Source organism: Trifolium pratense, linkage group LG5 (assembly GCF_020283565.1).
Source record: "Trifolium pratense cultivar HEN17-A07 linkage group LG5, ARS_RC_1.1, whole genome shotgun sequence".
NCBI classification, from domain to species: Eukaryota; Viridiplantae; Streptophyta; class Magnoliopsida; order Fabales; family Fabaceae; genus Trifolium; species Trifolium pratense.
Genome location: NC_060063.1, coordinates 39,736,519 through 39,756,694, shown reverse-complemented (window position 1 = coordinate 39,756,694; position 20,176 = coordinate 39,736,519). Strand labels below are relative to the sequence as shown.

The window sequence follows — 20,176 nt, the reverse complement described above, 5'->3', positions numbered from 1 at the left end:
TCAACCTCTTCTCCTCCATTAATTTCCGGTACCCCGATCTAACTGAGTAAATTCCATTACTTTCCTCGCTCCAAATTAGCTTATCCTCCTCCACATTGTGTAACAGTGGGACAGCAAGTATCATGTTTGCCTCTCTTTCTGAAAATAAAGACTTGACTTTCTCAACATCCCATTGCTTAGAGTTAGGATTCATAAGTTGTTGTATAGATAAATTATACACACCTTGAATTTGTGGCGATATTACCCATCTCCCATCCTCTTCCCTCAACCATGGTTCACCCATAACTTTGATGTTACTACCGTCACCTATACACCACCTACAACCATATAGCAACACTTGTCTAGACTTCCAAATACTTCGCCAAGTAAAACTAGGATTATTTCCAAGACTAGAATCAATTAAAGAGGATCGAGGAAAATACCTAGCTTTGAATATTCTAGACACCAAAGAGTTTGGGTTATTAATTAAATTCCAACCTTGTTTAGCTACCATCGCCATGTTGAACATTTGGAAATCACGGAAACCTAATCCTCCTTCTTCTTTCGGACACGCCATTTTATCCCAAGCTAGCCACCTTATACCTTTATTATTGTTACCTCCACCCCACCAAAAAGCGTTAATCATCCTTTCTATATCATTTATCAAAGAGTCCGGTAAAAGGTAAATACTCATAACATATGCCGAAATGGCTTGTAAGACAGATTTAATCATTATTTCCTTACCGGCTCTAGATAGTGGACGGCTCCTCCACGAGTTAATCCTTTTCCATATTCGGTCCTTGATGTAGGCAAAAGTCTCTTTTTTACTCCTTCCAACCATCGATGGCAACCCTAAGTAGGTACCGGTGCCCAAAATATGTCTGACTCCCATCATATTAGCTAACTCCTCTTGGGTTGCTCTACTGATGTTCCGACTGAAAAACACTTCTGACTTTGAGAGATTTATTTCTTGCCCAGATGCTTCCTCATAAATTTTCAGAATCTCCATGAGTTTCCTCGTTTCGGATAAATTAGACCTGCAAAAAAGAAAGCAATCATCGGCAAAGAGTAGATGGGACACCGACGGTGCCGCTCTACCTATTTTAACACCATGTAGTTCTCCATTAGCCACCGCTTTTTTAATGAGCGATGAAAGACCTTCAGCTATTATAAGAAAAAGGTAAGGGGATAAGGGATCACCTTGCCTAAGTCCTTTGCCGGGATGAATTGGGCCTACTTTTTCATAATTCACCAAAGCCGAATAGTTTACCGAGCTTACACACAACATCATCCATTGCACCCATGTATCCGAAAAACCCATCTTCGTAAGCATACCCTTCAAGAAACTCCATTCTACTTTATCATACGCCTTGCTAATGTCAATTTTCAAAGCGAGTTCCCCTTTGACACCTCTACTTTTTCTCTTTAACGTATGTATTATTTCAATAGCGATAAGGGCATTATCAATAATCGACCTCCCCTCCACAAAGGCTGATTGCTCCTCCGAAATATACTTGTCAATAAAATGCTTCAGCCGATTTGCAAGTAGTTTTGATACCATTTTATAAAGCACATTACATAGTGATATAGGTCGATAATCCTTCATAGAACTCGGACTATCACATTTTGGTATTGGGCATATGTTAGTCTCATTCAGCGAGGAAGGAAAGTAACCTCTTTCTAACCATTCCTTTGTAGCCGTAAAAATTTCATCACCGCATAGGTGCCAAAATTTTTGGAAAAATGCTGGATTGAATCCATCTGGGCCAGGGGACTTATCTGGATGCATTTGAAAAAGCGCATTGCGAATTTCTTCTTTTGTTATAGGTGCTACTAGCCATTCATTATCTTCAACTGATACTCTGGAGGAGATTAGAGACAGTACTGGTTCTTGTGTCCCTCCTTTCGGTCGGAAAAGCTCTAGAAAATATTTTCGTACTACTTCCCCTAGGTTATGCTGGCCTGTAACAACTTCATCATCATCACCCCTCAGCTTCTCTATTTTCTTCACCTTTGCTCTTGCACTTGCAGACATGTGGAAAAATTTTGTGTTGAGATCACCCTCCTTTAACCAATGCATTTTAGCCCTTTGTCTCCAAAAAGCTTCTTCTTGAATTAGAGCTTTAACATGTTGATTTTGGGCTTCATTGAATCTGGCTATGCTGGATGTATCATTTTTATCTCTTAATCGTTCCATTTCAGCCTCAGCCTCCATGATCTCTTCTTTAAATCTCTTCTTTTTTCTTCTTCCCCATCTTTGGAGTCTATCTGCGCAATTAGTGAGTCTGTTCATAATTCCAAGGCCTTTCCCGTTGTTCCATCCTTCATTCACCACCTCTCCTATGTCTTCCTCCTTTAGCCATCTATTTTCAAATCTGAACTCATACTTGTATTGTTGTTTGACTGTTGGATTGCATTGGAGTAGTATTGGGCTGTGATCTGAGTGAGACGTCAACAAGTTGATGAGTTTAGCATTTGGGAATTTCGAGAGCCACTCTGTATCCACGTAAAGGGATAACCTTCAAGGTAAATATCTGTGAGGTCACAGTCATTGACTGCACTTCGGAAGCCTGAGCACAACCAATTTGGATGCGAGAGCGAACCTCTTTTGTCTTCTTGTGATAAGAGATTGTTGAAATCCCCCATAATACACCATGGTAAATTTCACATATCCCTTAGTTCTCTGAGCAAATCCCACGCCATTCGCCTTCTACTTCTTTCAGGGTAGCCGTAGTAGCAGGTCAACCTCCAAGCTCCTTTCTCAACATCTTCAACAATAAGGTTAATAAAGTTCCGAGAGTAGTTCATCACTCTACACTTCACACTGTCCTTCCACATGATAGCTAGACCACCACTTCTCCCTTCAACATCAACCGTTAGACAAGAGTCGTATTTTAGCATAACTCGAATATTCTCCATTTTTTGAGACTTGGACAGAGTTTCAGATAAAAAAAGAACGTCTGGTTTGTGACCCTGAGCTATGTTTCGGAGATTAGGAATTGCACTCGGGACGCTCAACCCCCGGCAATTCCAACTGAGAACAATCATTGGTCCCGGCAGGCCTGGCTGCCAGGACCTGCCGATAAAAAATGTTGGTTTGACTCAGTTTCCTTCTTATCTTCCTCCCTCCTTCTTTTTTTCTCTAACTGGATTTCCATAGCTTCAGTGTTGTTTCGGTTCATGCTTGGGTTCTGTTCGTTTGGATTGTTGGTAAGGCTGGTTCGGTTCAGATTGCTTTGGGTCCGGTTCGGTTTGTGGTTCAGTTTTAATTGGATGGCTCGGTTCACTTTTGTGTCGAGTTTGTCAAGGTGGGCCATGGCTGGTGATGTGAATGAAAGGGATTTATTGATTGCATCAGTTATTTTTGGTGTAAAGCTGAGTGGTGGGACAGTTAGGTTATTATTGGGTAATAATTGGGCATTGATAATGTTGTCTGGTATTGAAAGGTTTTGTAGTGGCGGCTGGTTATTGAGCAATGATGGTTGAGGCAGGTTATGATTGGGTAATGAACGGGGGGTGATCACATTTGACTGGAGTGGGACGGTTATGTCTGATTGAATTGATGGCTGTGCATTGATTTAAATTTTTGGAAAAATGCTGGATTGAATCCATCTGGGCCAGGGGACTTATCTGGATGCATTTGAAAAAGCGCATTGCGAATTTCTTCTTTTGTTATAGGTGCTACTAGCCATTCATTATCTTCAACTGATACTCTGGAGGAGATTAGAGACAGTACTGGTTCTTGTGTCCCTCCTTTCGGTCGGAAAAGCTCTAGAAAATATTTTCGTACTACTTCCCCGAGGTTATGCTGGCCTGTAACAACTTCATCATCATCACCCCTCAGCTTCTCTATTTTCTTCACCTTTGCTCTTGCACTTGCAGACATGTGGAAAAATTTTGTGTTGAGATCACCCTCCTTTAACCAATGCATTTTAGCCCTTTGTCTCCAAAAAGCTTCTTCTTGAATTAGAGCTTTAACATGTTGATTTTGGGCTTCATTGAATCTGGCTATGCTGGATGTATCATTTTTATCTCTTAATCGTTCCATTTCAGCCTCAGCCTCCATGATCTCTTCTTTAAATCTCTTCTTTTTTCTTCTTCCCCATCTTTGGAGTCTATCTGCGCAATTAGTGAGTCTGTTCATAATTCCAAGGCCTTCCCCGTTGTTCCATCCTTCATTCACCACCTCTCCTATGTCTTCCTCCTTTAGCCATCTATTTTCAAATCTGAACTCATACTTGTATTGTTGTTTGACTGTTGGATTGCATTGGAGTAGTATTGGGCTGTGATCTGAGTGAGACGTCAACAAGTTGATGAGTTTAGCATTTGGGAATTTCGAGAGCCACTCTGTATCCACGTAAAGGGATAACCTTCAAGGTAAATATCTGTGAGGTCATAGTCATTGACTGCACTTCGGAAGCCTGAGCACAACCAATTTGGATGCGAGAGCGAACCTCTTTTGTCTTCTTGTGATAAGAGATTGTTGAAATCCCCCATAATACACCATGGTAAATTTCACATATCCCTTAGTTCTCTGAGCAAATCCCACGCCATTCGCCTTCTACTTCTTTCAGGGTAGCCGTAGTAGCAGGTCAACCTCCAAGCTCCTTTCTCAACATCTTCAACAATAAGGTTAATAAAGTTCCGAGAGTAGTTCATCACTCTACACTTCACACTGTCCTTCCACATGATAGCTAGACCACCACTTCTCCCTTCAACATCAACCGTTAGACAAGAGTCGTATTTTAGCATAACTCGAATATTCTCCATTTTTTGAGACTTGGACAGAGTTTCAGATAAAAAAAGAACGTCTGGTTTGTGACCCTGAGCTATGTTTCGGAGATTAGGAATTGCACTCGGGACGCTCAACCCCCGGCAATTCCAACTGAGAACAATCATTGGTCCCGGCAGGCCTGGCTGCCAGGACCTGCCGATAAAAAATGTTGGTTTGACTCAGTTTCCTTCTTATCTTCCTCCCTCCTTCTTTTTTTCTCTAACTGGATTTCCATAGCTTCAGTGTTGTTTCGGTTCATGCTTGGGTTCTGTTCGTTTGGATTGTTGGTAAGGCTGGTTCGGTTCAGATTGCTTTGGGTCCGGTTCGGTTTGTGGTTCAGTTTTAATTGGATGGCTCGGTTCACTTTTGTGTCGAGTTTGTCAAGGTGGGCCATGGCTGGTGATGTGAATGAAAGGGATTTATTGATTGCATCAGTTATTTTTGGTGTAAAGCTGAGTGGTGGGACAGTTAGGTTATTATTGGGTAATAATTGGGCATTGATAATGTTGTCTGGTATTGAAAGGTTTTGTAGTGGCGGCTGGTTATTGAGCAATGATGGTTGAGGCAGGTTATGATTGGGTAATGAACGGGGGGTGATCACATTTGACTGGAGTGGGACGGTTATGCCTGATTGAATTGATGGCTGTGCATTGATTTAAATTTTTGGAAAAATGCTGGATTGAATCCATCTGGGCCAGGGGACTTATCTGGATGCATTTGAAAAAGCGCATTGCGAATTTCTTCTTTTGTTATAGCTGCTACTAGCCATTCATTATCTTAAACTGATACTCTGGAGGAGATTAGAGACAGTACTGGTTCTTGTGTCCCTCCTTTCGGTCGGAAAAGCTCTAGAAAATATTTTCGTACTACTTCCCCGAGGTTATGCTGGCCTGTAACAACTTCATCATCATCACCCCTCAGCTTCTCTATTTTCTTCACCTTTGCTCTTGCACTTGCAGACATGTGGAAAAATTTTGTGTTGAGATCACCCTCCTTTAACCAATGCATTTTAGCCCTTTGTCTCCAAAAAGCTTCTTCTTGAATTAGAGCTTTAACATGTTGATTTTGGGCTTCATTGAATCTGGCTATGCTGGATGTATCATTTTTATCTCTTAATCGTTCCATTTCAGCCTCAGCCTCCATGATCTCTTCTTTAAATCTCTTCTTTTTTCTTCTTCCCCATCTTTGGAGTCTATCTGCGCAATTAGTGAGTCTGTTCATAATTCCAAGGCCTTCCCCGTTGTTCCATCCTTCATTCACCACCTCTCCTATGTCTTCCTCCTTTAGCCATCTATTTTCAAATCTGAACTCATACTTGTATTGTTGTTTGACTGTTGGATTGCATTGGAGTAGTATTGGGCTGTGATCTGAGTGAGACGTCAACAAGTTGATGAGTTTAGCATTTGGGAATTTCGAGAGCCACTCTGTATCCACGTAAAGGGATAACCTTCAAGGTAAATATCTGTGAGGTCACAGTCATTGACTGCACTTCGGAAGCCTGAGCACAACCAATTTGGATGCGAGAGCGAACCTCTTTTGTCTTCTTGTGATAAGAGATTGTTGAAATCCCCCATAATACACCATGGTAAATTTCACATATCCCTTAGTTCTCTGAGCAAATCCCACGCCATTCGCCTTCTACTTCTTTCAGGGTAGCCGTAGTAGCAGGTCAACCTCCAAGCTCCTTTCTCAACATCTTCAACAATAAGGTTAATAAAGTTCCGAGAGTAGTTCATCACTCTACACTTCACACTGTCCTTCCACATGATAGCTAGACCACCACTTCTCCCTTCAACATCAACCGTTAGACAAGAGTCGTATTTTAGCATAACTCGAATATTCTCCATTTTTTGAGACTTGGACAGAGTTTCAGATAAAAAAAGAACGTCTGGTTTGTGACCCTGAGCTATGTTTCGGAGATTAGGAATTGCACTCGGGACGCTCAACCCTCGGCAATTCCAACTGAGAACAATCATTGGTCCCGGCAGGCCTGGCTGCCAGGACCTGCCGATAAAAAATGTTGGTTTGACTCAGTTTCCTTCTTATCTTCCTCCCTCCTTCTTTTTTTCTCTAACTGGATTTCCATAGCTTCAGTGTTGTTTCGGTTCATGCTTGGGTTCTGTTCGTTTGGATTGTTGGTAAGGCTGGTTCGGTTCAGATTGCTTTGGGTCCGGTTCGGTTTGTGGTTCAGTTTTAATTGGATGGCTCGGTTCACTTTTGTGTCGAGTTTGTCAAGGTGGGCCATGGCTGGTGATGTGAATGAAAGGGATTTATTGATTGCATCAGTTATTTTTGGTGTAAAGCTGAGTGGTGGGACAGTTAGGTTATTATTGGGTAATAATTGGGCATTGATAATGTTGTCTGGTATTGAAAGGTTTTGTAGTGGCGGCTGGTTATTGAGCAATGATGGTTGAGGCAGGTTATGATTGGGTAATGAACGGGGGGTGATCACATTTGACTGGAGTGGGACGGTTATGTCTGATTGAATTGATGGCTGTGCATTGATTTCAGGAATTATAACATTACCGTTTGCTGAAACTGATGGGACAATAATGGCGTTTTGATGGTCTGTGTTGGCGTGCATTGATTGGCTGCTTGGGTGTGAGGGGTCCACTGTGTTTCTACCATCACTGAATTCTGTACCTGGTTTCCTTCTTCCACCGGAAGCTCCACTGCTACTTCCCTCCTCCTTTAGCCACCGCGACGTTGGCCGGCCACCGCGTCTTCTCGGTTCAGCTCTCAGTTCATTTGACCATTCTCTAATTCCATCATCATTCTCCATAGCAAAACGAACTTTACATTTATTTTCAGCATGTCCAAGGATTCCACAGACAAAACAAAAGACTCCCAATTTCTCATATTTGAAATTAACATTACACCACTCTCCTCCTTTATTTTTGACTCTTGTGTCCTTCTTAAGTGGCTGACGGACATCAACACGGACTCGTAGACGCATGTATTGTCTCCAAAAACTGCTATTGTTGTTCTTGTCATACTCCACAAACAAGCCAATGTAATTGGCCAGTTTTTGTCCAACCTTCTCCACCATAAGACCCACAGGAAGATTATGCACTTGTACCCAGAAATCAACATGGTACAATGGAATGTTTTCAATTTGTACTCCTATCTGGACTCTCTCCATGATGAGCATGTGATTATCAAAATTCCAAGGACCCCCTTGGAGTACTTCTTCCATATCCAATTCGTGAGAAAATTGGAATAAGAAAAGACCCTTCTTTGCTTCTTTGATCTTCACTCCATGCACAGGCCGCCAGAAATCTGCCATTGTTGTTTTCATGGAATTAACGTGAATGGTTCGATCAGTTAGGAATCTTCCCACAAGGCACCAACGAAAATCAATTTGTTCATCTCCTTCCTCTTCAATATCAAAAACGAATCCTTCCTCCTCTCCCTCCTCCTGCAGGGACAAGTCTTCCAGATTAATACTAGACATGGATGCTTAGATTATTTGTGTGTAAACTCAAAAAACTCCTTCAGCAATAGTGCCAATTAATGAACAAGCTTCTCAAGAGAGAAGAAAGCAAACCCTAGCAGAGACTAGGCAAAAAAGAAAAAACTCTACTTTTTATAACTTATAACATATAGGAAGTATACTTTTAGAACTTATAACATTGGTAAATAATACTACTTTGAACATAATTCAGTTAGAATGGACATTGCAAAATGCAGAAGATAAAATTTAGGAAAATGCTAAACAGTGCCCGCGGTGCACTAGTTAAGCATACTAATATGAAAGTTTTATCTTGAAACTTGTGCATTTAATACATTAAAAACATAAAAAGTCATCTTTCTAGCATTAACTTTGTCTTTTACTTTCTTTCATTAGTATATTTAACAAGTGCCCAAGTGTCTCGGGGCACTATTTAGCATGACCATAAAATTTAATCTAGAGATTCTTATCTTATTCACCTTAAGAGGCGAATATTCTAGTCACTATATTACTTTAAAAAAAAGACAAAGTTATATATATTTTTTTTGTTTTTTTTGTTTTAGACTTATTGACAAGAACAAATGAAACTTACACACATACTCTTCGGGAGGGGAACACTTGTGCAGCGATTATCTATAACATAAAGGATCTTCTCACTAGAAACTAGAGGTTTAGATTGGTGCATACTCTTCGGGAGGGGAACACTTGTGCAGATTTCTTAACCAAGTTTGGAGCTCGCAACCCTGAAGCTTATTCTCCTATAGCTGTTCCGCCGGATGAAATGAGTCTTCTCCTGCTAGCTGATGCTAGTGGAACTATTTTTTCTAGATAATTTTCTTTTTGTCTTTTCCTTTTTTCTTCATCTTGTACAAAGAAAACTTACACACATACGAATTATATTTTAATATTCTCACTTTTATCTTAAATTAAATATTTCATTATATTTTGCATTATATTTTGCCTACCTTAACATGACAATTTTTCATTTGCTTTGTTTTGGGATTTGTTTGAAGTAAAATTAGCCCGTGGGAGCACCAACACAAATTAACTTTGAAAAACAAAAAAGCCCAACACAAACAGTAAAGCCTCAAATTTCTCTCAAATACTCATAACTCCAAAATTCTCAAATCACCCATTTTTCCAATCTCTGAAATTGATTTAACTATGATGAATAAGATGAAGATATGATTTAACTATGTTGAAGTTTTTTGTTTTGAATATACAGTGATGTTGAAGTTCAGAGTAAGAAGATGATCCCACGCGTTAGAACTTTTAGGTTTCAATTTGGTTCCCTATGTTTAAAAAGTTTCAAGTTGGTCATTTTTAATCAAATTATTGTTTAAGCCGTCCACTTGGCTTGTCGGTTTGTATACGTGGCTCAACTTAGGAAGGTGACACATGAAAATTTTAGATGAAATGAATTCAAAATTTAATGGAAATGACGAACTTATGTTGACATCAGTAATGTATGTGACCAACTTGAAATTTTTTAAGCATAGATGACCAACTTAAAACTTAAAATAAACGTAAGGGATATACGCAATTAAGCCAAGTATAGTTTTATATGTTCTGTTAAGTTATTTTCGACATTAACTATGTAAACAAATAGTTGTGCTTCTACTACAAGCTATAAACTTTTGTATATGATTTTATCTAATTGTATATGAGAACATATTGAAGAACATGACTCACATGATAATAGAGTAGCTGCATAACAGTATTGCAGTCATTTACTGTGCCTTGGAATCTGATTCCACTGCCTTTGACCATAAAGTGCTTTGAGATAGTTACATATGTTTGAAGTGGTTGCCCCTGATAATTATTCTTGTGTTTCAGTTCAGTTGTGTTGATCAAATGAGAAGGAAGATTTGTTACTAATAATCCATTATTTACTTCCATAGAAAATGTCACCAGAAAATGAGCCTCACCCCCTAACAATATAAGCTTTAATTGACTAGAAATCAACCTAAGAAATATTTATCGAGACTGCGTCGCTACTCGTTAGTAATGCATCTTATAGAATGAAGAGTTGGGCCCAACTCAACCCTACAAACCCAACTTGTAAGATGAGGATTGCCTCTACTTTATACATGTATTCAGGCCATCTCGCAACGATATGAGATTTCTTAACATAAACAAAATTACATCGCAAATATAAAGTTTACCTGAGGTACTGAAAATGATTGATGCGCAGTCTTAATAACTCCCATGGTGCCTTCGAGTATTAAACCGGTTGCCGTTTCATTTTCTGCATTGATTGTAACTTCACTCCACATTGGTTCTCCAAATTGTATCAACATTGGAGATAGAAATATTCGTCCAGATAATTCACTCAGATTGACAGAAATGTTACTCAAACCCCAGAAAACCACCGCAAGAGAGCATAATAATAAGATAATGTAGAGAACAGACCCAATCTAGGACTTATGAAATCTTCTTGCTTGCAGTTGACTTGGAGCCGAAGTAAACTGAGGTGGAATATTGAGAACAGAAATGTACACAGAAGTTGTAGCAAGATTGCTAATTATATCCGATATTGTATACGAAAAAGAATAATTTCCATCATAATCTTCTTCATACGGAGTGTAGCGAAAGATCCTTCCGTTCTGTATAAGTGAACCATGATCTGACTGACAAAATACCACAAGAAGCACAAAATCTCATATAGTTACAGATGTATGATCCATCCTTATTATCCATTGTGTCCCATGTTGAAAATGCAGAATTAATCTCCAATTTCAACTTTGATTGTAGCTATTGCTGTAAATTGTTGTAGCTAATCCAAGTAAGATTTTTGTGTGTTCATAAAGAATGAAGAAATGCTTATGAATTCCTATCATATTAAGCCTTATAACACTAACAAATATAGATAAAATCCATTGTTCTTAGCTTAGCTCTGTGACATTCTTGTAGTTACCGTTCTGATGTTTAGGATGTCACATTTGATTTGGTTTACAATTGAATACTATATTAATGGACTTCTTTCTTTTTGCAGGCACATATGAAACTGTTGCACCAAACAACTCCGTTTATTTCAATTTGAATCAGAAAGGGGAACTTTCTAAATACATCGCGGCCTAGAGTGATGATGGATCGGCCCTACTTAACAAGGTAGTCCTATGGCGATATAAATAACTTGTGATGGTAGAAAAGTACTGAAAAAGGAGATTTATCTTGTGATTATACTTGTTGTAAATTCATCATCATGTACACTGTGTATGACATTCTTAATTTTTCTGCTTGTATATTTGATGTCATGTAAACTAGCTGTTAAGTTTGAAAATGAATTTTTTCTTAAGTCATACTAGTACAAAAAAAACTTTTTAAGTTGGATAAAAATGACTTCTAAGTCGATTCCGCATCCGACTTAAGAACTTTTGATCAATTTTTCATGTTCCGATCTACTAATGAGATCTATGGATTTTGGAGTGACACTAGTGTATGAATGTACTGATACTATTTATGTGCCACTGGTTGAACGTTGAACACTTATAATTTTTTTTTTTTTCATACCTATATGCAAAATTTATTCAAAAAAGTATAAGGACTACTTTAATCCGAATATATACAAAATAGAGATGTTGTCCCAAATAAAAAATGTGTGTGCACACACGTATACATACACTTAAAAGACCTATCATTTATAATCTTTACCAAAATTTGGATTTGGATTTGAACTCATAGCACCCACTCTCTTTCCGGAAAATTTCTCAACGCACCCACCCACTTTCTCCCCCACTCCCCAAAAAATTCGGAAAACGTTTTCCGAATTTTTTTTAGTGTAAATTTTATACTAAAAAAAAGTTCGGAACGTATTTTCCGAATTTTTTTAGGTGCGCTAGGGAGTGCGGGAGAAATGTTGAGGTGCGTTGAGAAATTTTCCTCTTTCGGAGAAGCCTAACATGAGTGTTGGTGGGCTTGCTCAAGTCCAAAATACTATTAGGCTTTAAAAATTGGATAATTGCTCTTTTTCACATTCATCCCCTCACTTTTACCGAAAGATATCTTTTGATAATATAAATTCCACCGTAAGATATTTCTCGGTAGTTTTACCTATGTGAGCAACATGGGCTAAAAAAACAATCACTCATAAATTGATGATGTTTTCTCTTCCCACCCCTCATGAATCTTTTATCCCCCTTGAATTTCCAATTTTGCCCTTGAAAAAACTTCGGTTCGTAGAAACCGAAGTTTTTTTTTGCCTTGAAAACAAATTTCGGTTTCTAAAAACCAAAATTTACTCTGAATTTGCACTAGAAAAAATTCGGTTTCTGCGAACCGAATTTTTTTGCAAGAGCAAAATTGGAATATTGGGGGTATAAAAGATTCATGGGAGGGGGGAAGAGAAAACATCTAAATTGAAAACAACATCTTGTTCCTATCTATGTCTCTAGCCCAACTATTCCAACTTATGAGTTTTGAGACTTTATAACAGGATATATGAATTTGCGCACAACCTTCACGTTAAATTATCATGTGAACTTTTTTTCCATGATAAATAAAAACAATAAAATTTAGCTATACAAAGATATTTTTCTTTATTATCAAGCACATTATTATCCATAATAACTTGTATAAAATCTTACAGCTAATCAGATTTTGTGTGGATTACTAGCTGGTGTTGCCCCATGAATATTGCAACAAATCATCATGAAATACTGGCTCGGTTACTTTAGGATTATCTTCACTGTTTTTTTGGAAGCAATGTTGACTAAATCAATAGTTTTGTGAAAGTTGATAGTATTATATAAGCCACTAAATTTAATTTAGTAATGAAGGATTTTGATAGTAAGCTAAACTAAAGGTCGTAGGTTCAGCCTTCAACTTCCTTATAAACCAAAAAAAAAATTGATAGTATTATTAACTTTTTTCCGTTAGTACTGTTTCATTTCTTCAAGTTTAAACCTTGAAGAGAAACAATTAGTTTATCTTTCTATGTTTTATTTAAGGTTATATTGTAACTAATGTTTCTAGTTAAAACAAAAAAGTATATTTTGTATTGAAAATATAATATTTTATATTTTAAAAAGTTGACCATATAAATTTAGAGATAATTTTATCATATTATTTTTTAACTAGTGAGCACTAGTTAGCATTTTCCTTATATTTATTATTGGTTAAAAAAAATATAAAATAATTAAGAATATATAAATGCACTTGAATTATTTTATTTTTTAAAAAATCATAAATAAAATGGTAAAGAAATTTCTCAAACAATGCATATTTAAAGATAGAGTAATTATTATTCAGCATTCCTTAAAGAAAATAAAATATATAATTCAGCATTCCTTAAACAATCACATATTATTTTTTTGTTTTTGATATTAACCCTATAGTCTTTATAGAAGGATATAGGGCCTAAGTTTTTCCGAACAATTCGACATATAGGGAGCTTATTAATTATTGGAGCTTTAATTAATATCTTAATTCAAACAATAATTCACCATCCGTTCCCGAGAGCTTAGCTAAGTTGGTAGGGACATTACATTTTATGTGCAAGAGTCGGGATTCAAACTCCAGATACTCCACTTATTTCACCTTTAAGGTGAAATTTTGTAATGAGGCCAAATATTACACAGCTTCTAGAAGAGAATGTGTCAGCAAAATCACATGGGGATCCACAAAATACGCATGAGAAAGTTACAGCTAAGGAGAATAACGAATTGAGGGGACCATGTCGAGGCCGAAGAGCAAGGAAAACGCACAGCATGTGGGAAACGTATGACAAATGATTCCATATAACTAACCATTCCATACTCTTTTTTCATTATGTGTAATTTGAGTGAAGTTGTAACTTCTTCTCCCTCAAAACTCTCTTATCTTGCATATGTTGATTGTTGATTGTGTGATCGTTATTTTGAATCGCTCATCTTAATTTGAGATTCCGGATCTACAATCTTTGTTCATCTTTTAATGCAATTTGTTACTTTCTTTCTTCAATCTATCATAGTTCATTTCATTGGTGCTTCAATCTAGCCACTAAGTTTAGTTGACAAAAAAATAAAAATATAATATTCACCATTCCTTAAAAAAAACAAAGTACTAATGTAATTGAGCATACCTATTAAAAAAACCAATTTAATGTGGGAGCATGCTAAAATACATATAATTATAAATCTAAAAGTAACATGGATTGAACTATTATTATGGTTGAGGGTAGACAAGGGGGTATACATGGTCAAAAGGTAACATGAAATTGCAATCTTCATATTTTGACTCAAATATATTCTTCCTGTAGTTTTTTTGGTACCTTAAGAGACCAAACAATGTGGATGATGATCATCCACTTTATGTTTTCCTATCTTTAAGCAAATTTGTTGGGACTTTGTAGTAAAAAAGAGGAAACTAGCTAGTAGTGATATATATTGATCTATAGCACCTAAATGTCAAACACTTGGATCCTCAAAATCTCTTTATTATGGAGTTTAATTGATTCTTTTGACTTGTGTTTCTAGTATCAACATTTCTTATAGTGTCATTTTATCGACTAGTTAATGAAGTACTAGTATGATATCTAGTTTAAACTTCTCTTAATTGGCGTTTAATGGTGTACGTTCTATGTCTTAAATTAAATTTTGTGTCTTGAATTTCTTTTGTTGTTTATAAATATTAGAACAGAATACTCCTTGTACTATATTTTTTTTTGGTACAAGAATATTCCTTGTACTATATTATTAATTTTTTGTTATTTTATTTTTCTTAATAACAAATGAATATATTAATTACAACAATACAAGTGGTATATTTCAATTTTTTTTTAGATAAACGAAATAATAAGCAATTGAAAACTCTCACACATAAAATAGAGGTACCGATGTTCGAACCTCAGTCATGACGTTCACCACTACCAATTTCGACATTTCTATCAGTTGAGCTAGAATTTGTGGACAAATACATTTCAATCTTACAAAGAGTGATTGAAAGTAATGAGAACATATTAATTATGAAAGTACAAGACTAAAACAACTAGCCAAACAATGACCCAACCAATGACAAAACTATCTAGCTAAACAAATCGAGAGTTCTACTATCCACTCGTAAAAAGTGCACGGAGAACCTTTATTCAAAAACCACTTTTAATATGAGAATTTAATGTGATTCACCAATTGCTTAACATTCACAACCTTATCTGAAAAGATAGCACAATTTCACGCTTTTCGAATCAACCATACCACAAAATGTCAAACCAAAATCAAACGATGTAGTCATTTTTCATGTAGACCACTTAAAATTTTATACCAAACTTAAAACGAGATCTCACAAATTACAGAAACAATCAAATGTTGCAAAGGCTTACCCACACACACATGCAGTCTAGTCATTATTACCATGAATGTACTTCATCTTTAAAAACCAAACCAACAAGATTAAAGAAGACAATATAATGTAATTGGTTACTCTCTTTACCAAATCCTTTAGCTATTATTAAATTGAAATGATCAAATTATGGTTGAAACTCATGGGGAGCAAAAAGGATATAGAGGTTGGTTGTTGGAAATTTTCCATGCAATATTGAGAAATTATAGGACCAAAAAAATGGTATCATCACATTAGTACATGACTAAATATTCAAAAAACATATGAAGGAAAGATGTGACACTTGGATATACATTATCAACCACTATATAATAGATGTTAATATTATATTGGCCTAGGAAGATAAAAAATCCCATCATCTCATGAATTTGATATAAGGTTTGACAGATAAAATATGCTAACTGTCGACAAGATTTTGTGTGTGTAGGGATATAATTTGTTGACGATCAATGGTTCCCCTTTGCATTTGGTGTAACTATTGCACATGCATGGTTCCATTAATGTGAGACAAGAAGTATTAAAAGTTAATTAATATCTTAACATAACAGCAAGATATAAACAGATAACCGGAAGATCGCCTATAGTAGTGATTCCACACAGTTTTACGTTGTAATCCATAGGAAATGGATTTGCTGCACACTCTCTTTACCATATCCTTTTAGATGGATCTGGATTGAATGCAATCCAAAAAGGATGCATGCAGTTACTCACAGTTTTGCATATCAGTTGTTAAATAGAGATCAGACAGCTCATGTTAATAAATTCAATTGTTTAAAATTTCAAACATTACTTTCTGATCGGAGAGAGTAACTACGTGCATTAAATCCTTATCCAATTTAGACATAAACAAAACGAAAAACAGGCAAAATATATATACTCCCTCCGTCCCAAAATATTGGTTAAAAATTTGGATCAAATACATTCATTTTTGTTGACATACTTTTGCATATATTTTGGGACGGATGAAGTATATATATATATATATATATATATATATATATATATATATATATATATATATATATATATATATATACACACACATATATATATATATATCAAAGAATTAGACATAAAAGTATAATTTAGTAAAGAAAAAAATTAAATTTTAAAAGCATAATATACATAAAAAATTATAAGATAAATCTAATGTTAATATTTTGAATCTGCATTTTATGAGCCACTTTGTTTTAGTTGAAATTTTTGCCCTCTCTATTTTCATATTTATTGAAATTTTGAGCTGAACTCATATATTTTTCCATAAAAATTATATTTTGACATTAAATTCAATATTAGTGTGAAATAAATCACATTTTTGGACTTTGGTACACAAAATACCATTCTTAGGGGAGAAACCATTTGCTGAGATCAAATTTACAACAAATGTATAAATAGAGTCGAAAAAGTTGAATTAAATATTGGAGACCAATTTTGTGTGTTTAATAAAATAGAGAGACCAAAAGTAAAATAAAACTAATAATATAATAATATACTAGTATAAAAAAAATTAAGGGGGATCGTGGCCTCTGCTGGTCCCCTACTAGCTCCGTCCTTGCCTAAGAGATTTAACGCTGCTACTTGTCCAAGTCAGGGATCGAATACACGACCTTGTTAAATTAGAAGAGACGTGTTATAATTGAGAAAAAATTATTATAAAAACGAAGACAAAATTCTACCTTTAAGGTTAACATGTGGGGTCTCTAGCTACCAACTGAGTTAAATTCACAGGAACACAGCGTTTTGATCCTTTCTATTTTCCTTATTTATTATTATAATTTTTTTTTAATCTAAAATGGTAAACCATTGGACTAATTTTTTAGACGTCTACATTAAACACAATCATTAAATAATAGTGAAAAATTAAATTTATAAGCCAGAAGTAAAGTTTATTTATAGGATAGTTTGTAATAAATTATAAGCGATCTAAAAAGTCTATGAAAAGTAATGCCACAATTATGGTTTAGATGATAAATTTTTGATATGTTGATGTGAATTTAGACCTGTAATTCTTCACTTCTTAGAATTTAGTGTGTGAATTTTACACACTCTCATTTTAATTTTTGACCGGTGTTTTGTTGTATTTTACAAGTGCACTATACGATATCTTGAGAAGGAAAAAAGTTTAAATTTTAATTAAAAAAAGTTATAAAAAGAAGTTAAAAATGTATAATTATTTTATTTTAAAGGCAGTTTTATAAAGATTCGTTACACATGATGGATAAATTTCGCAAGTGCACGAAAACCACGTAGTAATAAAAATATCGATCCACAGGGATTGTGTGATCAAACTAGTCGCATTGTGTTCATAGACATTATACAGAAAATACACATAAATTGGGGGTATGTTGAGTAATGAATGCTAGAAAATGTGCTTGATAATATGGAAAAGCGAGGTAGAATCATCGGAATCATCTAGTCTATAGCTAACCGCATGCAACCTACAATGTATAAGAACTACTCAAGTATTCACAACTAGATCGACAAAATAGTGAATCGCAATCTCTTGTCAAAATCCACTCTATTCGTTGTCGATACTCCCCCGATCTCTCGGGCGGAAGCTACCTACAACGAATGATATTAACGCGCGTCAATCGTTCGCTACACTCTATGCCTCAATCTCTCGACCGGAGACACTCGAGTGCTCAATACAATTCAGTTCAGACATTAAATCAATACTCTCGCACGTGACTTAACTCAAAATCATTACAACACTAATGAAGGATTGTAAAGCATTAGAAACAGACTTGAATTGAATGAATACTATAAAGAGAGTATGATCTTACACAATTGCAGGTTACATTCAACTGAACTACATTCTAAATTATCCTAGATTCTACCTCCGAGGGAGTTTAGCTCCTCATCGTTCTTCGTACGCTTCCTCGCTTCATCGCCACGGCTTGTGAATCCATGATCTGATGCGCTTGGAGCTCTCCGCTGGAGTGTTGAATCACGATCTTCAAGTTCCAAAACCAGAATGTAGTGAAAAGATGCAGAATTTTCCAACCCGAAAACAGAATTATGCAGAAAATATATATACAGAACGCAAACACGCCGCGCGCCAGATCCACCACGCCGCGCGTGGTTGCAAATCCATCAACTACGCCGCGCGTGGTAACAGAATCACGCGGCGCGTGATCAAGTCAGAGGCAATCTTCTTCTTCAATCAAGACTTTACGCCGCGCGTGGTCCAAAGCTACGCCGCGCGTGGGCAAGTCAGAGAGCAATCCAGTTCCTGCACAAAGGTTGACGCCGCGCGTGGTCAGTTATCACGCCGCGCGTGATCAGAGTAAAAATCTTGGCTCCCTGTGAGCTCCATCACGCGGCGCGTGATGGGCTACGCCCCCAGCGTAGTAAAAATCCTCCATTTCCTGCAGTTTTTCCTGTTTTCTTGCAAATCAAGTAATCAAGCTAATGGTTAGATTTCTCTCATATTTATTGCTAAAAACCTACTAAAATGTATCTAATGTTGCTAAAATAGGCATGGATTAGAGAGTGTGACGATTTGTCATCACAACCCCAAACTTAAACCTTTCCTTGTCCTCAAGGAAACAACTTTTACCTCAAGCTTTCGTGTCAAGACCCTGGCATTTTCCTTAAATTCACTCGAATCATACATACGTGAGACTCACCTGATGATCAATGATCCACCTGCAAACATTGCTCAATTGCACAACCGTTCCCGCAAGGCATTTTCAAGTAGTTCACACTTTTCGACCAAAGCTCTATGATTTCATCACACTACTCACATGCACTCTTCAGTTTGGGTAATTCACTCAAATCAACACATCAATGCAAGTCAACAATAATTTTGCAGGTAATCTAAGAATTCATTCGGTTCACTTTGTGCACACACTTTAGAGGTCTTTTAGGGTTATAACGTGGCTTGGCTAGGGTGGATGGTGACATTTTGGATAAGTAGTAGAAAAACTTGGAGTTAGATCCCTCTATTAGTCAAAAAAAACATTTTCATAAACCAAACCCCTTTTGAAATATAGTGGACTAGAGAACTTTTTCACATCATCAAACAAAGAATTCAAGGCTATCACTTCTTTTCTATATTTTTTTTTTGATTGTTCACATTCATTCATCTCTTTTTTTTTTTTTTCATTTTGTTGTTATTTTTTTTTGTTTGCCTTGCAACTTTTGAAATTTTTCAATCAAAACTTTTATAGGTTCTCTAGTACCCTCACCCCAAACTTTATTTGTTGCTAATTCCAAAGAGCAACCCCAAACTTAGTGGTGAGCAATGCGCATCAACCACTAATTAGGTGCCTAACCTCCAAGAAAGTCATTCCTTTTTTCATCAAAAATTTCTTTAGGTTTTGCAAAAATAACATTTTCTTTTCCAGCTCAAATTGGTTAAGCAAAGGATAAGTATAAATAAGGGTGGATAGAAAGGCTCAAAGGTACCAAGAAACATGCCTCGTGTGTGCTACAAAAGTACCAATCAAATACAAAGACGACACGCAAAATCGAGAGACAATACACGAGTGGATATCACTCATAGAAGAAAAAGGAGTGTTTGGCTCAATACCTCTCGGTTGGGTCGAACCAAAGAACCGGTCAAAAAGTGTGCGTTCCCTTCCTTTGCCTCTTGATCACATGAGTGCAACCAGCTATTGCACTGCAAGTTTCACATATCACACACGGAGAAA

The 20,176-nt window shown here is 36.4% G+C and overlaps 1 protein-coding gene across 1 annotated transcript; it reads right to left on the bottom strand.

Moving 5' to 3' along the window:
* Positions 1-3,667: 3,667 nt before the first annotated feature.
* Positions 3,668-8,634, bottom strand: LOC123883507. The gene has a single exon (XM_045932331.1). The coding sequence runs from the start codon at positions 8,205-8,207 to the stop codon at positions 6,726-6,728; it is 1,482 nt and encodes a 493-aa protein (XP_045788287.1). The 5' UTR covers positions 8,208-8,634; the 3' UTR covers positions 3,668-6,725.
* Between the last annotated feature and the right edge of the window lie 11,542 nt (positions 8,635-20,176).

Coding starts and splice junctions, on each gene's coding strand:
- LOC123883507 (XM_045932331.1), bottom strand. CDS start 8,207: ATGTCTAGTATTAATCTGGAAGACTTGTCCCTGCAGGAGGAGGGAGAG.